This window comes from Scyliorhinus torazame, chromosome 2 (genome assembly GCF_047496885.1).
Source record: "Scyliorhinus torazame isolate Kashiwa2021f chromosome 2, sScyTor2.1, whole genome shotgun sequence".
Taxonomy (NCBI): domain Eukaryota; kingdom Metazoa; phylum Chordata; class Chondrichthyes; order Carcharhiniformes; family Scyliorhinidae; genus Scyliorhinus; species Scyliorhinus torazame.
The window spans coordinates 150,187,313-150,214,175 of record NC_092708.1 but is presented as its reverse complement, the minus strand read 5'-3'; the positions used below and the strand labels follow the sequence as shown (position 1 = coordinate 150,214,175).

The 26,863-nt window shown below is 41.8% G+C and overlaps 1 protein-coding gene and 1 long non-coding RNA gene across 2 annotated transcripts; one reads left to right on the top strand and one right to left on the bottom strand.

The window, feature by feature from the left end:
* Nucleotides 1–13,350: 13,350 nt before the first annotated feature.
* LOC140392713 (uncharacterized) lies at nucleotides 13,351–25,957 on the bottom strand. Its single transcript, XR_011935416.1, has 2 exons — nucleotides 25,813–25,957; nucleotides 13,351–13,666 (listed from the first exon to the last, which is right to left on the bottom strand). It is a non-coding gene; the product is annotated as an uncharacterized lncRNA (long non-coding RNA).
* Nucleotides 16,164–24,032, top strand: mstnb (myostatin b). The gene is made up of 3 exons (XM_072478247.1): nucleotides 16,164–17,315; nucleotides 18,931–19,304; nucleotides 22,402–24,032. The coding sequence occupies exons 1-3, from the start codon at nucleotides 16,910–16,912 to the stop codon at nucleotides 22,780–22,782; spliced, it is 1,161 nt and encodes a 386-aa protein (XP_072334348.1). The 5' UTR covers nucleotides 16,164–16,909; the 3' UTR covers nucleotides 22,783–24,032.
* Nucleotides 25,958–26,863: the final 906 nt, after the last annotated feature.

The window sequence follows — 26,863 nt, the reverse complement described above, 5'->3', positions numbered from 1 at the left end:
GAATCCAGTTGAAGTGGAACCCCCCCACCTTGGTATTATTTAATTAGCCAATATCAAAGCCACGGTACTAGCAGTGGCATCCTTACACGGGAATGCTTCCACAAACCGGGTGAATTGATCTACAATCACCAAACAGTATGTTCTACCCTGTACATGAGGCAAAGGCCCAGTAAAATCTAGTTGCACATTTCCCCCTGGTCCCTTGGGCCAGGGGCTGACTTCCCATTTATCTTGCAGGGACAGCCTGGTTCCACCAGGGTGCACTGTATGCATCGCTGGCAGAATTTGGCCACATCCCTGTCCATTCCCTTCCACCACCAACATTCCTTTGATAGTTTGATCATATTGTCTCTCCCTGTGTGCGCTTGTCCATGGTATATGTCCCATAGGGATTGTTGCACGGCCTCGGAGGCCATTATCTTTCCCTCTCTCCTCCATATTCCATCATGGCCTATCCGTCTCCCGTTATTTCTCCACCCCCCCTTTTCCTCCACTAGTGCTTGTTTTTGCACCTGCCTCACATCAATATCAGCATTGCCTGTGGCCTTCACAGCTGCTATTCCTAGAGTCTACATCCCCACCCATTCCTGCTCTAATAGGTCTCTCGCAGCCTGATCAGATCAAACCGTTACCTTACTGCGGATAATTCTCAATTCTCCGATGGGCCTCGACCTTAATCATGGCTGCTTCTAAGGGCTGTCGGGCGAACAGGGTCAAGTCCCTGATTAAATTCTCATGCTGTATGTGTCCTCCACTGGAGGTCACAAACCCTCACCTACTCCAAGCTGTCATATAGTCATGAACTACGCCAGAAGCGTCCCGACTGTCAGTGTACACATTGATTAGCTTTCCCTTGCTCCATTCCAGGGCCTTCGTTAGAGCTATTAATCCAGTTATTCATGCTGAGTGGTTCCCGGGGATCTGTTCTCCTGCAATCAACTCGCCTTCAGTATCCACTACAGCCCATGCCGTACGGGCCTCCCCTCCTATATACTTCCTAGCTCCATTCACATATAAGTTGCTCACTCCCTCTCCTACCAGTGGCTCTTCTGCCAAGCCTCCACTAGTGTTCTCCTCTACTTCCACAGCACATTCATGCTCCTTGTATTGTTAACCCTATCACGGGATTTTCCATCATATCTTTACAGATTTCCACATGTCTGTCCCCAGGTAAAATATTAGCTTCCCACTTTGAGCGTCTACTACCCGAGACACCCTGCAGTCTTCCAGCCTCTAAGAATTGAACAATAGTAGGAGGGCTATGGAGGATTATCTTACCCATCAGGGCGATGGGTTCTGATGCATTTATTACCCATGAAGCGCACGCCAAAACCCGCATACATTGGTGCTTGCCTGTGGCTACTGCATCCATTTGGGCAGAGTAATATCCCACTGGTCTTAATTCATCCCTATGCGTCTGGGCTACTACGTTGGCCTACATTCCACTAGCCTTCCTGGCAGAAGATGTGGAATGGCTTACTGAGGCCCGGCCACCCCAGGTGGGCCCCTTCACCATTACTTGTGTAGATTGGAAAAGCTTGCATCTCCTCCCCGCACTCTACTCTGTCTTTGCTAGCCCTTCTCCCCTTTGCTAAATCTTGTAGGGGTTTCATAAGGGTTGTTTACCCCTCCACTAGATTTTAAATCATGTCGGCTTTTGCTGCACTACTGAAATTCTCAAATCCTCGAAGCTACTGCAAATCTTGTTCCACTGGCACTGTAATTGAAAATATGGAAAGATATGTAATTTGAAACATGGAAGTCTGGCAATACCTGATCTGAGAAATATGAGAGAATGTAGGGAAAAATCTCACGAAGGGTTAACAGCAGCTGCAGGAGAGGGCTGTGCAATGCAGATAGCCTTTGTCAAGCAGGCTTAGCAAACAAAACAAGCAGGTCTTTCAAGACACAATCAGTAAATTTTAGTATACAGCTAAAAGCAATGTTGCGCACCTCCTTTTGAAGTTAGGTAAGCAGGTGGAAAAGAATGGATAAGGTTTTCAGCTGAATTAGGTGACAAATGTTTGAATGTGAGCAAGTCTTTTAACTCACCACCAATTGAATTTTTAGTATAAAACTAAAAGCAATATTTCACACCTCCATTGAAGTTAAGTAAGCAGCTGGAAAAGAATGGATGAGGTTCAGTTGAATTAGGTGACAAATGTTTAGAGGTGAAATTCTGCTGACACCAGGTGAATACGGGAAGCTGGAGACAACGTGTCTACGAGAACACAAATTAGACCCAAATCAAAGTCAAAATTATGAGCCGGGGACACAAATTGATAATAATAAAACTATAGAAATGACAGGAATTAAAAGTAACACCCCTTTGAAATCAAAGCATTTTTGAACATCACAAAGGAAACAATGTAATCAGAGATCTATGAGATGAGGTCATACTCTAAATGAATACTTAGTCGTGTTAGAAAAATTTAGATTAAAGGTACCTTTTACAATCCAAGTGAAATAAAAGTTACTTTACAATAATGTCATAAAAACGTAATAACTGCTAGAAGGGAGATATAAACCATGAGAAAGGGGACGGTAGGCAGAGAAGCAGAGAAGGAACAAGTGTCAACTCTCATAGCTCGGTCATGGGAAAGGGACAGAGCAAAGCAACCAAGCTCAAGCAGCTAATACATCTGAGAAAGACCAAAAGCTAAAGAAGAGAGAGTGAGCCAGCTCTCACAGCTCGGTACATGGGAAAGATAGAGCATAGCAACCGAGCAGAACAGCGAATACATCTGAGGAAGACCAAAAGCTAAAGAAGAGTGATTGTCAAGGTGGATCTGAAGGTCTCTTCAACCAACCAGGAGAATCCAGAAGCAAGATATTTTTACTTTTCTGTAAAGACAGTGATTGCATCTTTTAAAAGAAAAAATATAATAATAAAATAACTTTAAAATTTTAATCTGAAACAGTGGTTATTACAAAGTCTACTTTACTTACTTAGCAAAGCAGGACCCAGGATATCGATGCTACTAACTGGTAAGTAGGTAAAATTCTTCTGTGAAGGTATGGGTTATACCGGGGGATAACTTGAAAACATAGTTTGACCTGAATAGCACCCACCTAAGCCTGCATAGGAGTCAGGGAGTGAGAATCTCTGTTCACCATTTAGAATATCAACCCTTTTTGGTAGAGGGGGAATTTTAAGAATAGTGGTGAGGTTTAACTTCAGCAGTTACCTAAAAAGTAAAACACAAAAAATCCATTCGGACAAGTTAGTATTAAAATTCACAAGTCCTGTTAAAAGAAAACCTCTTCAGCTGTCAATTCAAAATTAAAATTCTTAATGCCTGTAAAAAAACACCTTCAGCTGTTAACAGGCAAGGGTTAATTATCTGCTGTATGAAGAGAGGCGGGGTATAAGCCTTCAACTGGACATCATTAGTCACCACCCTCCTTTGTTTGACGTAACCAGAAACACGAGGAGGGATTTTTAGCAGCCTCTAATCTACACCCATTTTTGGCCCCTCAAACTTTGTTTCCTTTCTTCTGATGAATATCAATTGCGTCAGGAATAATTATTTTTCAACCTGACCCAAAGTTTTAACACAAAATCAATCCAATACAGGATCAGACATAATCAATTCAGATATCTCAAACTCCAAGCAATCTTGTTAAATTAAAATGGCCTCATTCTTACATGTGTGAATTTATATCCGGATTAAAATTCCCACATGTGGTTCAGAATAATCCTGGAATCATGTCTCTGGCCAGAAAACATGACTTCAGGTTTCTGTCAACTGTTTGGACTTGAAGCACTTAAATGATTAAACATCAAAAAAAAAACGCAACTTAGGGTCATTCCTCAGAAAGATAACTCTAAATAACAATATGACTCCACAAATCTCCTCCAAACAAACGAAACATGATACTGCTGCTGGTAAAATTCACAGCAGCCTTTGTCTTTGCTATGCTGCAAGCTAGCACTCTTTAAACCTTTGTTCCCTCACAGGGGTGATGCATGCTTAGAATTTCTACTTTTAACTTGCGTTATTGAATTCCCATACATCCACAATTTAATCTTGTATCAAGTAATTTACACACATGTTTCAGGGCAATTTAAAAACCAATCAATAGCATGCTAAAACAGTTAACCTTTTTGCTCCAATTCATGTATCTTTGTCATTTCTTTGTACTTCCCCTTTTATCCACAGTTGCTCTAAGCAATGTGGTTTCAAATCCTATTACACATACAACCTCAGAATAATGACACCAGCTTTGTCTGACTGGTCACTTACTCTGAGCCCCTCTGGGGTTCCCTGTTTTGGCCTCCATCGAATGTCGTGCGGCCCTACCCTTTCCAATCTTTTTAACGCGCGGCGGTTTAGTCTGCTCTGCTCATCGGCGTGCACAAAAGTCCATCTTTGTCTACCCAACATTAGTGCGTTCTCAGTGTTGTGTGTGTCCACTGCTTCCTACTCGCAACTTTTGCACAACTTATGGATCCGACCGCCAGATCCGTAACTCCTCTATCTACTGGGTGGTAAATTGAAATGTACTCACCCGATGAGCAGAGCAGGATAAACCGCCGCGCGTTAAAAAGATTGGAAAGGGTACGGCCCCACGACATTCGATGGAAGCCAAAACAGGGAACCCCAGAGGGGCTCAGAGTAATTGAAATGTACTCACCTGTATTTAGGAGGCGGATCATTCTGCCAGAATCCTGTGTACGCCCGTGCTCGCAGTGCGCCAAATAATGTAGGAGCAGTTTCAAGACCTGTGTATTGAGTTCTTCCACGTGGGGTTATTCCCTGTGGCTCAGCTCAGTACAGAGAGAATCAAAAACACTACAACCTGGACACGATGGCTATTTAATCAAGCTTGTTACGTGTACACGGAGAACAGACTGGATATCAGCCAAGACCTGTTCTACCGAAAAAAGAGCTGAGCACAGTAATTATACAACATTCAAAAATCAATAGCCCACCCCAGTTGAACGCGATCCAATCCCTGAAGCTGCTTCTTTTAAACTTATCCAATAAAATTGCAAGCAGTGTTTAAACTTCACCCAATAGAGTCGCAAGCAGCACATGATTGATCATCATCCTGACAGCTGCTCACAATCCCAGCAGCTTGCTGACTGTTTGTGAGAAACAGAACAACAGAAAGACAAGATGTCAGAAGTAATGTCCTTTTGGTCAAGCGAGCTATCCTAAATCCCATTTGAGTACTTATTACGGCTATGTCCTAAAAATACATGTTTAATGGTTAATAATGATTACTCAGTCCTATAATTCATCTCAATCCTTAATAAAACAATTTATATAAAACTACTCATGCTAACGATTCAGTTTTAAGAGATATCATCTTTGAAACCCCCACCCCCCCCTTCAATCAGTATCACGGATATTGAAGCGATGAGAATCAAGCCCAAGATTTTGAACAGGCCAGTATTTTTAAAAGATTACAGTGGTCAAAGGATTAACCCTTTAGGCGTGTGTGGGCTTGAAGTTCAAGTAGAATACATAAGTGAAATTTTCAATTGTTGCCATAGATCGTGAATCATTACTAGGCGTGGAAGCTTGTGAAACACTTCAGTTAATCAAGAATTTTAGCTGACTTTGCTTTGAATGAGGACAGTGGAGTTATCCAGCTCATCAGCCAGGTGTGTTATAATGCATACTAAAGCTATCTTTGCTCATCACGGCATTCCACAGGTTGTCATGAGTGACAATGGTCCATGTTTCAGTTGTCAGAAATGGAGGGAATTTGCCCAGATGTACGGCTTCAAGCATGTCAAATCCAGTCCTTTAATCCACAGTCAAATGGAAAAGCTGAGACAGGTGTTCAAATAGTAAAACAATTACTTAAAAACTCGTGGAGAGCCAGGATGATCCATACCTGGCATTGCTCAGTGATCGAACATCACCTTTGAGCAATGGTTTATCACCATCACAATTACTGATGAACAGGAAGAACAACTTTGCCTTGTCTTTCAAGTCAACAAGCAAGTCACAAAATAAAACAGCAACTGCAATCTCAAAAGAGGAAGCAGAAAGGATACTATGACAGGCAACCAGGTATCTACAACCTTTAGAATACAATGATATCGTAAGGGTGGAGGATCCTGATGGCTGGACAAAGTGTGCAAAAAGTGATACAGAAGATAGGTTTGAGATCCTACACAGTCATCACAGAGCAAGGACAGGTCCTCAGGAAAAACAGAAGAGCTTTGTTAAAAATTCAGCAACCTGTTACTTCACTGTCAGCAGAGGATGTGTGTGAAAACATCTGTCTATCCAAATCAACGCAACCTGAACAAGAATCAAGTGTACAACCTGAAGATGCACAGAGAAATGCAGTCCCAACAGTGCATCTTCAGAACCCCGAGAATATCAAGCAGATTCGGCGGATCAACAAAAGCTTAGAAGGTCAACGAGACGTCGAAAGAAGCCTGACAGACTGAATCTGTAGTGGACACTGTAATTGTAAATAATCTGAATTATTATGCTATGCATATCAAATGGATGAAAATTGGTTGAAATTATGTATATTATATTTGTGTTAAAATCTAAAGGAAAGGGGATGTAATGATATGCATAAGCAATTCTGTATGTTAATATGTTAGACCTCCAACCAGCAGGTGGCAGTAGAACTACACCACGTGATACTGTAACCTCGAGGAGTCTGAGTGAGGAGTCATCGTGGATAGTCGTATTTAGAATTAGCTCTCGTATTCTAGTTGTTAACAGTTTACAGTTCCTTAGTAGTATTAGTATTGTTTCCTACCCACGTTATTAAAATTTAATAAATCTTAACTAGTTACAAACTAGACATTCTTTGGTGCACTGACTCAATCATTGCAATGCTGTAGAACTTAGCACTCATTCCATGGCCACCACTGGAAGTTAACATCCTTCAACTCATTGAATAATAATATATGTTGTGTCTTAATGTCATAATGGTATCCAGGGTCATCTTTTGTGTTTCCTGTTATCCAAACGCACGACTTAAATGTTGTTTGTAATTACGAGTATATATTAATGGTAAAATTGCAAATCAGTGTTTACTGATCATCCCTGTAGGAATTGCATAGCATACATGCATGACTTTGGTATCGATGTCAAAATAAACAGCACATAAACTTCGCTATGTTTTCTGCTAGAAATCTTAAAAATGTAATGGCAGTGTCGAAAATGTCGATCCCTCATAACTGCTGAAACACTGATCATATATATTTCGGCTCCTTTCCGTAATTGTGGTTGCTAGTTTTATGATTGTAGGAAGGATATTGTTGGAGGTTCCATCACGGTTTAGGGAGAACAGAGGAAGACTCTCTTTTTCGATATGAAAAAGAGGTAGCGGAATTAATATCCATTAATTGCTCAAGCAGTTTTCCTTTTCATATCCCTATCATATGACTAATAATGAGAATAAGGCTACACAAATGGGGGGCCTGGTTTATTTGTACTATTGCTGTGTTAACACTCTGATAGGGTGGTGGGATAATATATTAAGAGAACCAAAGGGTTTTTTGTGAACAGAGAATGGCAGAACCTTTTCAAATGGTTTTATATATCCAATTGGTTGGAATAAATTCACTGCAGCAAAGCACGTTTATTTACTGTATTTCACTGCAGGAGAAATACTGATATAATAAACATGTCAAATAAATGTAACTATAATAATGTTTTAGCAAGATAAACTGATTCTCTACATGTTTATTTAAAAATGACTGTGTCCACGTAAGAGATAGTATACACTGCCAGCATTAAAGGTGAACCGCTTGAGAAACAATTGTATGAGAACGTGATTCCAATGCCAACATTAAACATCCAATTTCAATCATGTTTGTCAGCAGTATCACGAGAAGACGCTGAAATTTGCTCCTGTTAAACTCCTTTGGAGAGCATATCATTACTGTCCTGTACGTCAGACATAAATAATCGGCTTACTCATTTGCACCAAAGCCAGAAAGTGGTTGTATCAATTGTACAATCAAATTATTTGGGGGCACGGTAGACTGGTGACAATGTCATGACGCATGTCCAGAGGCCCAGCATGCGGGCCTCAAATCAAGCTAGACTCAGTAATGTTGACTGTGAAACTATCATCGATTGTGGTAGAAATCCACCTGGTTCCATTGGAGAAGGAAATCTGCCATCCTTACCACATCTGGCCCACATGTGACTCAACACCCAAAGTAATGTGGTTGACTTTAACTGCCCTCTGAACTGGCCTTCCAAGCCAGTTTACAGACAACTAGGGATGGACAACAAATGTATCCTATGAAAGAATAAAGAAAATAAAGGATTTTTAATGATATTCCAATTATTTGAATTTCCCCGAAACAGCACTCCATATCTGATTGGAAAGGAAGGTTTCAATTAACTCATATTATGCACAAATGGGGCAGTTCACTGACAGCAGCAATGGGAACTTTAGTGATCACTGCGACAATTCAATCTATTCATCATATTTTTTGAAAATATTTTTATTGAACTTTTAACATTTTATACAAATCAAAACAGTAAAACATGTGTCAGCAATACAAAAAAGGTCCGACCAACAACTATAGCAACCCCACCCCCCAGGAAAAATGGACATAGAACACTCGCCTCCCCCCGCCAACCCATAACAGCTAACAGTGATCAGATCCTTAAAATGCCATATGAACGGCCGCCACTTACAATAGAACTTGTCGATCATCCCCCCCACAGTGAACTTGACCTTCTCAAGGTACAAAAATTCCATCAAGCCCCCTAGCCATGCTGTGGTACTAGGTGGTGTCGCCTGCCTCCAACTTAGCAGAATCTGCTGCCGAGCCAGCAACGAGGGGAATACCAGAGCAATCACAACCACACCCGTCCTCAGCTCCGGCTGGTCTGACACCCCAAATATAGCTACTAATTGACAGGGCTCTAAATCAATGTTCAGGATTGCCGATATGGTGTTGTGAAAAGAATCCCCAATTATCCACCAACTTGGGGCCAGACCAGAACATGTGCATGTGGTTCACCAGCCCTCTCGAGCATCGCTCACACCATAACCCCATCAAAAAAAATCAACTAATTCTGGCATTGGTGAGGTGTGTCCTGAGCACCACCTTGATGTGTATCAAACTCAATCTATTGCAGGATGATGTAGCGGAAGAAGTTACTCCACACCTCCACCTCCCACCTGGCCTTCATTCATCATTTGAATATAATTGAAAAAGGTCACAATATCTCACTATAAATGCTTTCTGTTGAATTCTTGTAAAGAATGCTACATCTTTGACACCAGGAACACAATTATCTTCCTTAACTCCAGCTAAGAAGGTCGGGCAGTGCTAGTCCGAGGAAACAGAAGAGCTCCTATGTGACTGCTTGGAGACAGTGGACTGGTCCATATTTAAGAACTCAGCGACCAACTTAAATGAGTATGCCACCACCGTCACAGACTTCATCAGCAAATATGTGGATGGCTGCGTGCCAAAAAAAGCAGAATACGTTCCCCAACCGGAAATCATGGCTCAATCGCGAGATTGACTCCCTACTGAAGGACAGGTCTGAGACGGTCAAGTCAGGCAACCCTGACCTATACAAGAAATCCAGGTTCGACCTCCACAAAGCCATCCGGGATGCCAAGAGAGAATATCAGACCAAGCTAGAGTCACAGACTAACGTTACAGACTCTTGGCGGTTGTGGCAAGGCCTAAACAACATGACGGGCTACAAAGCAAAGCTGAGCAGTATCTCCAGCAGCAGCGGACCCCTCCCCGATGAACTCAATGCATTCTATGCTCGGTTCGAGCAAGAAACCATCGATCCGCTGTCAAATGCCCCAGCAGCCCATAACACACCCATACACACCATCACAGCTTCCAAAATCAGGTTGGCCTTCCTGAAAGTGAACCCTCGGAAGGAGACGGGTCCGGACGGGATCCCTGGTCGTGCACTCAGAGCCTGCGCAGACCAGCTGGCAGATGTGTCGCGGACAGGTTTAACCTGTCCCTACTCTGCTCCGAGGCCCCCTCCTGCTTCAGAAGACCACCATCATACCGGTACCAAAGAAGAACCAAGCAACGTGCCTCAATGACTACCGTCCGGTGGCCCTGGCTTCGAGAGACTGGTCATGAAGCGCATCAACTCTACACTCCCAGAACGCCTTGGTCCACTGCAATTTGCATACCGCAACAACCGGTCCACAGCAGATTCCATCTCCCTGGCCCTACACTCATCCCTAAAGCATCTCGACAACAAGGACTCCTACATCAGACTCCTGTTTATTGACTACTGCTCCGCCTTCAACACCATAATCCCAGCCAAGCTCATATCAAAGCTTCAAAACCTAGGACTTGGCTCCTCACTCTGCAACTGGATCCTCGATTTTCTGACCCACAGACCACAATCAGTAAGAATAAACAACAACACTTCCTCCACAATAGTCCTCAATACGGGGCCCCGAGACATCAGGCTATTTTAGGCTGCACCGGGGGACGAGGCAGGGATGCCTTCTCTCCCCACTGCTGTTTGCGGTGGCCATAGAGCCGCTGGCAATTGCGCTGAGAGCCTCAAAGGACTGAAAGGGGCTGGTTCGGGGAGGGGTGGAACACAGAGTCTCGCTATATGCAGATGACCTGCTCCTATATGTTTCTGACCCACTAGAGGGGATGGGAGAAATTATGAGGATTCTGGGGGAATTTGGCCGGTTTTTGGGTGATAAATTGAACATGGGGAAAAGTGAGGTTTTGCGATCCAGGCAAGGGGGCAGGAGAGGCGACTGGGGGAGTTGCTGTTTAGAGTGCTAGGAGGACGTTTTCGGTATCTAGGCATCCAGGTGGCACGAGAACGGCTGCATAAGCTAAATTTGACCCGACTGGTGTACCAAATGAAAGAAGACTTCCGAAGGTGGGACATGCCCCCGCTATCACTGGCTGGGAGGATACAGACAGTGCAAATGACGGTCCTCCTGATATTCCTGTTTATTTTTCAGTGTCTCCCCATCCTTATTCCACAGGTCTTTTTTAAACGGATAAACAAGGTGATCTCTGGCTTTGTATGGGCGGGCAAGACCCCGCGAGTAAAAAAGGGGATGCTGGAGCGTAGCCAGGGAGAGGGTGGGCTGGTGCTGCTGAACTTTAGCAATTACAATTGGGCGGCAAACATAGCCATGATTAGGAAGTGGGTGGTTGGGGGGGGGGGGGGCAGTGTGGGAGCGAGTAGAGGCGGTGTCATGTAATGGCACGAGATTGGGGGCATTGGTAACGGTGCCTCTGCCTTTCCTGCCGGCACAGTACACCACCAGCCCTGTGGTTGTGGCGGCCCTGAGAGTCTGGGGGCAATGGAGGAAACATGTGGGAGCATCAGTTTGGTCTCCAATCTGCAATAATCATCGGTTTGCCCCGGGGAGGCTGGATGGAGGGTTTCGGAGATGGCAAAGATCAGGGATCGAGAGGATGGGAGATCTGTTCATAGAGGGGAGCTTTCCCAGCCTGAGGGAGCTGGAGGAGAAATTTGAATTGATGGGAGGGAATGAGTTTAGGTACCTGCAGGCGCGGTACTTCCTACGCAGGTCTCAACCTTCCCGCTCCTACCACCAAGGGGGATACAGGACAGGGTAGTTTCCAGTGTATAGGCAGGAGAGGGGAGGGTTTCAGACATCTATAAAGAACTCATGGGGTCAGAGGAAACGCAGTCCGAAACATAAATGTGCACAGGAGTTAGGAGGAGAGATAGAGGATAGTGTCTGGGCGGATGCGTTGAGTAGAGTCAACGCGTCCACATCATGCGCCAGGCTCAGCCTGATACAATTTAAGGCTGTTCACTGGGCACACATGACAGTGGCCCGGATGAGCAGATTCTTTGGGATAGAAGACAGGTGTGCAAGGTGTGTAGGAGTACCAGCAAACCATGTTCATATGTTCTGGGCATGCCTGAAGCTTAGGGGATTCTGGTAGGGGTTTGCGGATGTCATGTCCAAGGTGTTAAAATCAAGGGTGGCACCGAGTCCAGAGGTGGCGATTTTTGGAGTGTCAGAGGATCCGGGAATCCAGGAGAAAGAGGCAGACGTTCTGGCCTTTGCCTTCCTGGTAGCCCGGAGACGGATACTATTAGCTTGGAGGGACGCAAAGCCCCTGAAGTCAGAGACCTGGCTCACTGACATGGCTAGCTTTCTCTGGAGAAAATCAAGTTCGCTCTGAGAGGGTCAATGTCAGGGTTCATCCGGAGGTGGCAGCCGTTCGTCGACTTCATTAGAAAAAATTAACCGTCAGCAGAGAGGGGGAGGGGGTTAGTTTTATATTAGTGTGTAAGAAAGGTGGGACCTGATGAGGGAGAAAGACGGCCTTTGCACTATGTTTATATTTGTATGTACACTGTTTCTTCTGTTATTGTTACAAAATCACAAATACCTCAATAAAATGTTTATTAAAAAAAATTCTGGGGCCCCGCAAGGCTGTGCACTTAGCCCCCTACTATACTCCCTGTACACACATTACAGGCAAAATCTGGTTCCAACTCCATCTACACGTTTGCTGACGACACGACCTTAGTGGGCCGACTCTCGAATAACAACGAGGCAGAATACAGGAGGGAGATAGAGAATCTAGTGGAGTGGTGCAACGACAACAATTTTCCCTCAATGCCAGCAAAACTAAAGAGCTGGTCATTGACTTCAGGAAGCAAAGTACTGTACACACCTCTGTCAGCATAAACGGGGCCGAGCTGGAGATGGTTAGCAGCTTCAAATTCCTAGGGGAGCACACCACCAAATATTTGTCCTGGTCCACCCACGCTGACACTACCACCAAGAAAGCACAACAGCACCTATACTTCCTCAGGAAACTAAGGAAATTCAGGTTGTCCTCATTAACTCTTACCAAATTTTACAGATGCACCATAGAAAGCATCCTATCTGGCTGCATCACAACCTGGCATGGCAAATATTCGGCCCAAGACCGCAAGAAACTTCAGAGAGTCGTGAACACAGCCCAGTCCATTACACGAACCTGCCTCCCATCCATTGACTCCATGTACACCTCCCGCTGCCTAGGGAAAGCAGGCAGAATTATCAAAGACCCCTCCCACACGGCTTACTCAGTCTTCCAACTTCTTCCAACAGGCAGGAAGTACAGATGTCTGAGAATGCACATGAACAAGTTCAAAAACAGCTTCTTCCCCACTGTTACCAGAATCCTAAACGACCCTCTTATGGACTGACCTGATTAACACTACACTCCTGCATGCTTCACCCGATGCCGGTGTTTGTGTAGTCACATTGTGTACCTTGTGTTGCCCTATTATGTATTTTCTTTTCTTTTCATGTACTTAATGATCTGTTTGAGCTGCTCGCAGAAAAATACTTTTCACTGTACCTCGGTACACGTGACAATAAACAAATCCAATCCAATAAGTCAACTGGATTTCAATTTGATTTATTCTGGGATTTTACCCATTTATTGTCAATTTACGGTGGGTTTTTAAAAACCAATATTAGCAGCATGGCGATACTGGATTCTCCAGATCACTACATGACTGACATGGATGATAACATTCCAATGTATTTGTGTTGCTCCTTCCCGCTGTATTAGAAGAGCTGTGCCTCCCAAGTTTGGAACTATTCCACAGACAAATGATCTTGTTCAAGAATTCCTGCAGCAATCACAGTTACAGGGATGAAGACAAGTGATGTAAAAACAGAAAATGCTGGACGCACTCCTCTGGCCCAGCAGCACCTGTGGAGAGAGAAACAGAATTCACAGTTTCAGATCAACTTGTAGCTTGAACTCTCTTTCTCTTCGCACCTTGGGATGCAGCATTGTTGTCGCTGAACTAGTAATCTTAAAACCCAGGGTAATCTTCTGGTTCCCCGGTTTCGAATCCCACCAGGGTAGATAGTGGGATTTAAACTCAATTAAAAAAACATCTGTAATTAAAAATCTAATGACGATTTTTGTAATTGTTGTAAAAACCAATGGGTTCCTTTAGGAAATCTGCCCACATGTGACTCCAGGCCCCCATCCCTCTGAATTCAACCACTACAACCTTGCAAACATCCTCCTTACTAACATCTGGAGAGGTGTCTCACAGACTCATCAAGCAACAGTGGCATGGAATCATAACTTACAGGTAATGTCACACCAGCAGAGGTGGGGACACAGTGGTGTACATTCAGGAGGGAGGTGCCTTGGGAGTCATCGATTCTGGACCCCATGGGCGGCATAGGAGCACAGTGGTTAGCACTGTCGCTTCACAGCTCCAGGTTCCTTCCCTGTTGCTGTGCAAAATCCTGGAACACCCTCCTTAACAGCACTGTGGGTGTGCCTACACCTCATGAACTACAGTGGCTTAAGAAGGCAGCTCACCACCCCCTTCTGAAGGGCAACTAGGGATGGGCAATAGATGCTGGCAGGCGAATCCCACATGCTGTAGAATAATTTAAAAAAGATGTTAACATGTCAGCCGATTGTTTCCAGTATTTTCTGTTTTTACTCCAGATTTCCAGTATCGGCAGTATTTTACTTTTGCCATAAATATGTAGTTCGCCCGATTGCCAGCAGATGGACATGTTATCCGTGGTCCAATCTCGCACTGAGCTCAATTATTCCACACGAGGTATAAATTTCGATTTGTGAAATAAAATAATTTTTTTTCAAATCAAATGCTCTGAAAAGTTATTATCGCTAAATAGCAGGTGGGGAGGGGGGGCACTATATCAATGCTCGCCCCGCATTCCGCCCGAATTTTAAACATGAGCTATATTACAACGCATATTGTTTGAGGCAAAAAAACCCGGAACGGTGAATAATTATAAGAAATGCAGCTACAAGTTTTTGATGTTTTACCCTGACCTGCAGGTCCATACCTAATTTATACTTCCCGAATCAGAGTTTGTTTATTGCCTGAATTTACTTAAATACCACGATGACATGTTGTCTTAACCCCAAAACATTTAAAAAGGGAAGATTATAGAAACGACCGTATGTGGTAAATTCTGAATGTGTTTTCGGTAATATGCGTAGATACGTTCAGTAAGGTACCCAGAATAAATACAGACGTAATTTCCCCGTCCATTCTTACATTGGAGCACGTGGTATTTTTTCAGCGGAAAAGAGAAGCCTATGGAGAAAATATTGTGTGGTCATTCCTTCCAATCATGTTAACTTCTTTTAAATTCTGCGAGAAAGTATAACATAAAGGTCTGGATTCGCATTACGCCGAACCTTTTCGGATTTCTTCAAAAACCCGGCGGTGCAGTGCCAACAAATCTGATTAAATTAATAACTTAAAATGTTTGCTACACATTGTACTTTAGACTAAACGCATTTACGTGCGGGAGTGAAGACAACGTTTGAAACCACGACAGTGTACAGAGAGTACGCCGTCCCTGCAATTTAACAGCCTTTTAAAAAATACGCATGGTCTTCGCCAATCCTGTCTTTTTTTAAATGGCATGTGTTTTTAATTGACATCTTAAAACTTCTGACCGTTCGTGGTGTGCATTCGTTATCGTTACTTTCTGCAGTATCTTCGAAGTTGACAGCAAACCAGGTCACTTTTCTGAGAATGTTAGAGAACGACGTCAGATTTTCTGGCTATTTTATTGCCTGTTTAATTGAAGATTTTACAATAATCGAAGCGTTGCGTGTGCTGCTCAGAACTTGAAGGAGGTGTAAGTTTATTACTAGATGAGGCGACCTATGCAGCATATTGTGACGCTTAATAGTTCCTACCAATTTGCTCGCAACAGAAACTATAGCACCACGAGTATTTGACAACACTTGAATGGTTGACTCCACTCTGGCACAGTCTTCTTAACGTGGTGTATAAATATTACGGAGCATCATTGGGAATTTGCTTCTAATCATTTTATAATTTCTAAACTGAGTGTATCTGGGAATAATACGTGTGGACACTAGCTGTTATTCGTCTACATTTCAGATAAAAAGTTAACAGGTAGTAAGATTTCATAAGACTTCCAAGATTTGCCTAAACATACATTTACCACAGGAACTTCACTTGATGGGTTGGTTGTTTCGCCACAATATCCATTGCAGCCGCTACGTTTTACGTTATGCAGGAATTTTTTTTAAGCAAATGCGGCAATTACAACCATTTTTTTAATGATCTGTAAGTGTGGAATAAATAATAGCTACTTTTTAAAAAAAATAAAAAAACGATCTAGAGGTTTAACGGCTGTTCCCCAATCCGACTGCGTTAAAGCGCGCCAAAGCAAACCGGTCAATGGGCGGTTTACAAATCGTGCACTGAAAAGTGGCTAATGGTTGTCGCGTTATGTGTTTAACTCGATTTTTTTTTAGCGTACTGCGGAAACCGATGACGGCAAGAACTGAGGGAGTGCTAGGATAATGCCCAGCTGTTTATCTAAAACCTGGAGGAATTGTTGTTACCCAAGTGAATGAGGTCGAACTTTCAGAAGACTGCACCATTTCAGAATTACTAGAGGCAAGAGAGAGGGAGGGAGACTGAGTGCGTGTGTATGGGAGAGGATCAGTCACAATTGGGAAAAGATGTTGTGAAAGCTGCAGAAAATTGGAAACAAAGGCTGCATATTGCGCCTAGCAGCGGGGAGTGGTGAGATTTGACGTTCTGAAACGAAGCAACTTCCTTAATGCGCGGCGAAAAAGGGATCGCCGTGGTACGCTTTGTGCGACCTGTCTCGGTTAACGTTCATCGGAATAAACAGGCGATATAAACACACGAGCGAAGTTGAAAATAATGACGCTGCGCTGGCGGTGAGTGACAGAGAAGGGTCTCAGTTCTGACAGCTAGATTCTTTGTTGGCACAGCAGCCAATCGTTGATTTTTACGACACAATAGTGAAGCCAAAGTTGTGGTATAAAAAGCCGTGTTGGAATATATGAGATTTACCAGTGTGCTTGGCCATATCCCAGCCCACCAGCCTCTAACAAGCTTTAGCTGGAAACAGAAGAGGATCCACCTCAAGACCTGGGAACATGCAAACATCCCAAGTACTCATTTACCTGGCTCTCTTTGGCGCACTTGGTCGAGTGGGTGGCAGAGATGGTGCTCACGCGAATTTGACAGATATTAAAACGGAACCGCTAGAAAAAGGGCCAGATAGCGACTATAACGTGTCCGAGTGCTCAGCTTGTAGGTGGAGAAAGGAGAATAAAGCATTGAGACTGGAGTCTATCAAGTCGCAAATTCTGAGCAAATTGCGACTCAAAGAAGCGCCCAACATTAGCCGGGATACAGTGAACCAACTTTTACCGAAAGCTCCTCCTTTGCAGCAACTGCTTGATCAATATGATATCCAAGGGGATGACAATAATGACGCCTTATTAGAAGAGGACGATTATCATGCGACAACAGAAACTCTCATCACCATGGCCACGGAGCGTAAGTAACAGGCCAGTGTACCTAAAGTAATATATTAGCAGTAAACTCAGTTTTCTCTCGAAATAACGACTGATGTAGTACAACATTGCAACTTGTGCAATGCCATAATGTTTACACATTTGCTCTCAATTGAGAGACTAATATCGCTGGTTGTAGGTTATTATGTGTGTTGCACTTAAAGCAAACGGCTCGACAAAGATTTTATTAGCCATGGAAATCGCGACCTCATTGTGATCTTTTCATCTATTCTGTTTCAAAAGGCTTCCCTTTCCTTTACAATACGCACCAACATACTAAGGTCGTAACTCACTTAACGAGAAGTGTAAACTTTAAGGAAAAAAGAATCTTTATTTGTCCACGTTATAGCTATTCAGAAGAACTCACAAACACGCTCTGTTGGAGTTAAGCAAGGAGATCTTAACTAGCAACTGTTTATATTTCCTGTGCACCTGAAACTTAGGAAACCATGTTTATAACCTAGGACTATAAAAACACCATTTTTAAGAGCTCACAATGCAAAACTTAATTTGTTCCATCAAATTATATTTTAGATAGCTATTTAGTTGAGGAGAAATTATTATTCACTGGAGGTGACCCTATGAACCTTAACCGAGTTAGGCCCATGCAAACCCTTCCTCAAGCGACTGCAGTGAAACAACAAATGAATGTAACTAATGAGGATTACGTGAGCCATTCAGAAAGAGTTTTAATTACGCGTTTCAGCAGTTTATATTCTAACTTAAGACTCTGTGGCTTTCCATCACTGTTTCCAAAAACAATACTTTATCTTTTTTTCAATATAGTTAACTGGTTTTCTTCTTGCTGAGATAGTTGGGAAGAAAGATTCTATTGTCCCAAAGGCATATTAGTGTTCATTGTAAAGGAATAACTTAATAGCTACTAGCAAATGGTGTCATGACCTCAGTGTGTCATTCGGGTCATTTTAACTGCAAAGCATGTGACGGGTAACTGCAGCTGCCTAAGTGCTCTGTCAGCCCGCGCGCCTTGGTTACTAAATGCTACATCTGCAAAAATGGGGGATTAATATCCAGTCAGAAAGATAAGATTGAGGCCAATTATAGTGAAACACTCTCACAATATTTATGTTAAAGGAAGGATGACCAAAGGGATCAACGAGTCCTCTTTAATATGTGTTTTTATTGCCTATTGCCAAATACACATGTTTAACACATTACATATGCATTATCAATGTGCATATTTTATTGTGTACTGTTGCATTAAGCAACAATTAATACCTAGAATGCGGCAAATAAAAATATAGTTCTAATTAACTATTCAACACAGGTTAGGTCTAAATGGGGAATAAATCTCAGACAATAATTTTATACCGTGCATTAATTCATCTATTTTTTACAAGTCAGTTGCACCAATTGCATTCCCCTAAATAGGGTTCACTATTAAATCTGCATATGCATTTAGCCTTTAATTGCTTCAAAAAATGACAACAGAATACTATCTTGATTGTTTTCATGTGTGCATTTGTTACTTGAGTTTGAAATAATGCTTGGTTGTAATTTTATATTTGAGTTATATTACATGTAAGGGTTGAAGCAACATCATTCACGTGCATATATTTTAAACCTTTTTGTTCAAGCTGAACCTAGTGTCCAAGTCGATGACAAACCAAAATGTTGTTCCTTCAAGATCAGCCCCAAAATGCAGTTCAATAAAGTAGTCAAAGCCCATCTCTGGATATACCTGCGACCAGTGAAGCAAACCACAACAGTCTTCATGCAGATTCTGCGACTAAAGCCAGTGGGGCAAGAATGGACGAATCACACACCAATACGCTCTTTAAAATTCGACATTAACTCCGGCACTGGCCATTGGCAAAGTATAGACTTCAAACGTGTATTACAGAACTGGCTCAAGCAACCCGAATCGAATTGGGGCATCCAAATCAATGCATCTGATATCAACGGCATTGATCTGGCAGTCACCTCCCCTGGGGTGGGGGAGGAAGGATTGGTAAGTGGCACTCCAACTCAACAATACTTTGGTACTGCAGCAACTCTTACAATATCAATTAATGAAGACCACAGATCACATACCAAGCTTAAAAGTGAGCAGGTATAATGAGAATTATGAAAACAATGCCAATTTTGTAAGAAATAATAACTTGCATTTGTTTAATGAGGAGCGCAAAGTATTTAGAAGGCTCTTGAATTTAGGGCGTCACAGAGTAGCCTGATACTAAATGTTCTCCTACACATCCATGCTGAAAGAGTAAAGGGGTTCCTTTGGTTCACAAAGTCACATACTGTTATACATTCCCAAATTTCACTCTAGGTTATTTGCTTCCCAGAATATTTTTACCATACATAAAACGTTTGGATTTAATGTCGAATTTAGTTGAATAAAATCAGATAAGGCCATTATCTTAGAATAATGTCATAAATCATTTATTAAACAGTCATGTTTGGCATCTTGATTTATTGCTACGTTTAAAAAGTGACAAACATGGGGGGAAAGCGCAGTGTAATAGCTTTCTGATTCTAATGGCCCAAAACAACTTGAGAATTAGAAGACAAAGTGTGTGACTTTATCCAATGAACTTCTAAGAAAGTATTTTGTATTGTAAGGAAAACTAATCCTTTCACATCAGTCCTCCGGATGACAAGAGAAGATGTAATCATCATATGTAATAATATCCAACCTTTCATGGTGTTCTGCATTATGAAATCCTGGGCACACTCGAATAAGTCATTCAAAATAACTGAACGGTGCTGACAAGATGTGTTTTTCGCCATTTCCTGTTGGTGAAAAAGACACTCTCCCACCTAGCGAAAAGATACACATTGTTGCAATTATGGAATATTTAATCCGTTTAACAATAACACAATCTCAGGACACAACAGGAGTTGTAGGAGCACGTATTTTGAAGGGGCGAACACAAATAAAATTTAACCTGGTTGAATATATTTGATTAACATTACTCTCAAAATGTATTAATGGCAAAATGTTGAAGATTTTAACGATATAGTGTCTTTTAACCTATGTCACAGAAAGTACTTATTATTGCCATTTGGTAATAATTTAAAATATTTGCAGTAGCTGTTTAGAGGTTTACAGTTAAAAATAACAGAGAATATTATTTTAACCTTTATAGTTCTAATTTATTATACTTGTTTATTTTTAATTTCTTACAACAAATACAGCAATACTGCATTGATGTATAATTTCCCCCCTTATTGCGCTTTGCGAACACAATTTTGGGCTGGGTTTTAACTGTTTCACAGTAATGGCAATTTACCCTGAGCGCAGAGAAGTCTGCTGGCATAACGCACACAGGGAAGAAAATAACTAACATAAGCAGCAACGCATATCTGAAAAGAGAATCTTCGAGGAAAATGCTATCTCGGAAGCAGTAGATTTTTTTTTGTAAGAATAAATGTTTATAATTTATAAACTTTAGTGTTACTTTGTATCCTCACATCGCGGTAGGAATTAAATATTGGATCCTCCTCCCCATCCCAAAGTAGTCCCACATCCCATCAACAGCAGACAGCACAGCGAACAGGATATTAACATTGATATACACACTTAGCGGAAACATCTGAAAGATTCACATTTATGCCCCTACATTATGTCTTGTGCTGTTCCAGATGGGTGGAGTTTTGTAGAAATCTTTCACAGAAAAGGGATTCTGATGACATTACAAACTGCAACTTTCCTGGAACATGGGGGTGTTTCGTAATATTATCTGAATGGGAAATTGTCCAAATTAGGGCGCAAAATTGAATTTTAAGACGACTACTGCTTTGAATGACTCGTTCCTGGTATCCAAAGGGTATGTCCTGTAAGGTAAATTGAGATTTCTAAAGAGCAAAATAATAGAAATACTTTAATAATGGAAGACTGAGACGTGTTGTCCAAGAATATGTCTCGACCAAAAATGGCCTCCCCAAATTGTTGTATCTGTAAACAGTTTTGCAGAAGAAAAAAAACATTTTGAGAAAATGTTAGGGTATAATTTCGGATATCACACATATTTCTTTTGAAATTGACTTTTCCAAGACGGTATCCTCATCATAAAAATATATTTTTAAAATCAGTTTTTGTCAGTTTCCCATGGACTTCATTGATTCACTAATGTTGGTGGTGTAATGTGAACGATGGATAATGTATTTTTGAACTCTACCGTCATCAATAAAATAACCCTATACAGGGGTACGTCCTTGCACGATATTTACAGGAAGGAAAATGACCACTTCAGAATTAAACTTGATAGATACAAGTTACTCTAGAAAATATAGGGACATAGAAACTCATAATTGTAACCGAAGATTATTAATGTCCAGTTATCAAAGAATGTAAGTATTCTACTTCGAATAACCTTTATTCTCATTTGAAACATTTTACCCAGCATGTTTAATTCTAAAATAGATTGACATTATTTCACACTTACACAAAATGGTTACTTTTTTTGCAAATCACCAGTTTCCTTTAATCAGAGATCAGTTCAAATAGATATGTATATCATTGCTTTATTCTTTGCTCTTTATGCATTCCTACAGAATATTTGAAGAAAAGTATAAGAATGTTCACTATATTAATTTCTTAGAATCAGGGAAAGACCATTCTGCTCCAAAGATTTAAAAATTAGCGACCTGATTGCAAAATTCAGATTAAGTAGAACCCACATGAATTGAAACCAACTTTGTGTTGCCAAAATGGGATATCAAATGTGACGGTATTATCAAAAGTCAATGAACTTTCCATGAAGCCTTGTATAACACAGTTAACCACAGACAAATTTAAAAAACACCCTAACCGGTAAATATTAAAACACAAATTATGTTTGTGTGAGTGCGTAGGGGAAGGTCAGACAGACACTTGCTCCCATACTGCCCGATTGCGACAACGTTAAATTTCTGTCCATCACTGTCGAATTTCTCAGAGTTTCTTAAGAGTTTCTTGTGACTGGATGCTAAAGCTCCTCTGATTTAGAGGGAAAAACACAAATGTAGCAGTATTTTTTTTTTTGCAGTTTTAAAAGGATGGAAATAGCGTGCAAGTGTTGGAGAATACGAGTTTGCTTTAACATTTCGATTTATCTTAACAGCAACCGTTTCTGGAAGTAAAGGTGACTGAAACATCCAGACGATCCAGAAGAAATCTTGGTCTTGACTGTGATGAACACTCAACTGAATCTCGCTGTTGTCGTTACCCCCTCACCGTAGACTTTGAGGCTTTCGGTTGGGACTGGATAATAGCCCCCAAGAGATACAAAGCCAATTACTGCTCAGGACAATGCGAGTACATGTTCCTGCAGAAATTCCCCCACACACACCTCGTACAGCAGGCCAATCCCCGGGGTTCGGCTGGACCTTGCTGCACCCCCACGAAGATGTCCCCTATAAATATGTTATATTTCAACGGAAGAGAGCAAATCATCTATGGAAAGATCCCAGCAATGGTAGTGGATCGTTGTGGCTGCTCCTGAGAACGACCAAAAAGACATGATGCGTCCCGACAACTGGACGTGCGAAATACGGTCGTGTCAACGATTTTCTGCATCATCCAGTACTGTGCAATAGGCAAAGAAGAGATTGTATTTGTGTTGCTCCCCCCCAAAAAAAACTAATAACACGGGCCGAACGAGAACAGCAAGATTCCAAAACACACAACGAATTCAACGGTCCAGTCCACGGTACCATTTCAAACAAGAGGAGCCAGTATACATTTCTAGCAAGACAGAACACCCCATACAAATTCATCCAAATCTAAATACATACGAGCGATTCCAATTCCAACTTTGATGAATTCGTTAAAAGTATAAGTGTCCGATAATAGAAAATAAAATACCATTGCGTGTTTAAAATGAGCTGAAAAGCTTTCTGACATAGACTTGACACTTCATTTCTCAGATCAGAGAATTACTTCGTCATCAGCCAGATATATAAACTGTATTTGTGTATTTACAACAGATATTAACGTTTGACTACAATATCTAACTCTTGGTTCAGATAACAAGAGCATTTACATTATCAAAGTCGTCTGAACTACTGTAAACATGAATTTTATGCATTGGCATTAAGGGACAGAGGGCTGTCTTTCGAAGCTAACAGAAGCACTATGTCTGTGGACAATGTTTAAGGCAAAATGCACAGGAAAACCACAAGTCTGATAAGTGTTAAGACCCTGTTTGAATTCTGCCTTGGCAACATTAGTTTGCACTACGGCAAGCCAATAGAGAGAACTGAATTGGTTGCTACAAAGTTGTAAAAACTGAATTTGATATGACTGCGTTTGTTCATTGAATAATGTGTACATGGCATTCACTTTGTAAATGTTTTTCTTTTTTTTCTCTTTTCATCTTTTTCCATGGTTGGTATGATTTAACATGTCTACCAAGAGCAAGATTTGATACAACTTACATTATTGTACTCAGTGAATAAAGGTGCTTGCTTTTGCTGTATCTCAAGTACAATAAACAACAGAAAACACGATAGAGAAAACACTATGAAGGAGAATAACTGATGGGATGTGCCGATTATGAGCAATATGCCGTATTGCAGTGGGTGCACTGTCGTGGTGATCTTTTTCTTCAAGTCACAGTGGTTGATGACAGTATAGAGTCTCTTGTAGAATAAGATATTGAACAAAATCATTCTTGTACATTATTCGGCTCGGGTCATTATATCATTCACGTTAAAAGCAATTATTTTATTAAATATACAATTTTAAAACTCACTATTTTGCAACACCGTTTGATTTTATTTTGAAATGTATACTATAAAAGTTCACCTGAAGGTGTACTGCGTGCACAGTCAGTTCCGCTAACTGGGGAGTGTTGCTCCACAAAGTGGTCAAATAAGATCTCAAAACATTCCCACCCCTTTCATGGTAGTAACATATATTTAAATTGATGGTCTCTTTCCAATCTGCTGATACATTTTCCATCAACACAAGACAAAAACGCTGGATCATTGGCACAGGCAATTCAGATCTACAGCTAAATTAAATAGCGCGAATATAAAACTCGTATACTTCCTGTTCCACGCCTATATGTTGCGCAATTGGATGTCTGAATCCAACCACGCCTTTCAAGTACGCTGACGATGGCAATCTTAGCTTTATTAAAATGATTATGTTACATGAATACAAAAATGATAATTGATTTGCCAATTGCCGAAATCGATGCCCAAGTTTCAATTAGTGTCCCTTTCACATACGTTATGGCAACATTAATAGCAACATTGTAAATTAACATTTGTATTAAGATCAGAAGCGCATGGAATTATAGGTGATCACCTCAGAATTGGTCACTTAAACAACAGACAACAAAATCAAACTGAATCAAAAAAATCCGTTCCTGTCACTTACATTACATATATCTTCTTTGCTGCCTTGCACCCATAATTAGGGCTGCCAACCCTCCAGGAGAGTTTCCAGGGATTAAAACTGCCCTGAACACTGTTGTCAGCAAAACGGGTGGGTGTTGGTACAAATCATCGCAACTGTTAGTTTTCATTTTTGTTGAACATTCCTTTATTATTTCTAAAAGGGTTGGAAATTGGGGGAAATAGACGGGTAGGCATGGTGTTGGTGGGATTAGAACGTGTGATGAATCCGACCAGAATTGGCAACCCTGCTCAGATTTAAGGCAGCTTTAACTGAATAGTTAAATAGATATGCTAATTCAGAAGAGTATTTTGATACTCGGGATGCAAACAGTGTTTCCCATAGATACTTTATATCCATAACACCAACTCATTCAGCTCCCCAATAATAGTATCAATAGACTTAACCCCACCTCCTTCTCCCATACTTAGAAAAGTTTGGCAAATAACCGCTCATTGACAAGAGCAGTGGGTCAATAGGTGACCACTGTTTCTGGTGGACTACCAAAACCCCAACATTTTCCATTACACAAACACGTTCCAGGGTTTGAAGACGTTTGCTGAACGTTACTAAAATAAAAAAAAGTCAATAGCAATTTACTATAGTATCACCATTACACTTTTAAAGAAATGGATGCTATTTCAAATACATCCCCACATTGCGTTGATTGCGTTACAAGAAGCAGATAACAGGATGCCAGCTCTTAGTTATGCAAAGTTATCTACATTTGGAAACATCTGTCACCTCAATTGTACAAGGCAGTGTTATCGGCACATGTCTTCGCCACATAATCCTGGTGCCCTCTATCTCTTTTGGAAGAATATCCCATGTCCCAGTTTACATTGTTCATAAATATTAATTGTTTCTAATATTTTAAACACACATCAGGTACCCTTTCTAACTGCGTGCCGTTTGTATCAACAATTGTTACATGGAACAGGCACGGCCTTTACACGAGTAAAAGATGCCCAAGATCATCTCTCTCTTAAAGTGATGTGTGCACAATCTTACGTGTGTCAGGCAATTGGGGCAGTTTTTGGAGTCTCCCCTCGCCCACCCTCACACCGCGCGCGAGTGTCGAGTCACAGCTCGAAACGATACTAAAAATAAATCTGAGGAAGATACTCACACACAGCTGATAGAATAATCCTCTTCGTGTCAGTTAAGTGTGGCATGGGAGGGGTGAGGGACATTTCGTGGAAACATCACACAACCCACAACCCTTCTCTCCCCCCGCAATAATCCGAGGGCAAAGAACCACCCACTTCCCCGCCACGCTGCACATGCCGGCCCAGTGCGCGCGCTCTCGCGCCCACGCCGCGCGCCCCCCCCCCCCCCCCCCCTACCGCGCGCGGCACCCTCCCATGGCTGATAGGGAGCAGCACGTGGCGACTCTCCTCACGGAAGAGCGGCCCCGGCCGGCACGTGCTCGCAGAGAGTGATGTCAGGGCCTCAGTGGCACTACGCGGCCACCTCGCCCTCCCCGCTGCTGCAGTCCCTTTTCTGCCCACTGGCAGTCCTCACGTGGGGTGTCCTCAAAAGGAAAGGCATCCAAGGGCTATCAGGTTTGGTGTTTAGCATTCCCTAGTACATGGTTGGCATGAGTGAAGGGAGTAAGCAATAGGGTTGCTAAATTTAGATGTGTGTTGAAGAACCTTACGAGATGGTTAGTGCAGTCTCGGTTTTATTTTCTTCCTTCGGTCTTAAAGGAGACACCCCTTTACAGGAATAATGTTTCTTTGATCCTTGATATTCTTTTAGGAAAGACTATTCCAACTGCATTCCGATGTATATTTGAGCCGTTGGTGAAAGACAGCCATAAAGAGAGAACCATGTTGAAGCTGTCCAGAAGGTCATAAGAAAACAATTTATTGTATGCCATTACAATTGTGCAGCGATACCATTTACTTTTCCCCCCTGTTTTCGGGGGCCGGAAGGCCTGTTCATGTATTGTAATGTTCTTTGTTCTTGATTAGATTAGCACAGACCTAGATGCTGAGTAAAACTCATACCATTCAACTTCCAAATCATACCTTTATTCCAACCTCAAAAAAAAACTTCACAGTGAATACTTCAGTGTCTTGTACTAGTCATTCTTACACATCTTTCTAAGTGAGATTGCAAACTTGTGCCTGAGAATTGGTTTAGAGTGCACATCACATAAATCATTTCAGCCACAA

Excerpts from the sequence above, each read along its gene's own strand:
- mstnb (XM_072478247.1), top strand. The coding sequence starts at position 16,910 with ATGCAAACATCCCAAGTACTCATTTACCTGGCTCTCTTTGGCGCACTT. Across the intron at positions 17,316-18,930 it reads CATCACCATGGCCACGGAGC|CTGAACCTAGTGTCCAAGTC; the intron begins GTAAGTAACAGG and ends TTTTTGTTCAAG. Across the intron at positions 19,305-22,401 it reads GGGTGGGGGAGGAAGGATTG|CAACCGTTTCTGGAAGTAAA; the intron begins GTAAGTGGCACT and ends TTATCTTAACAG.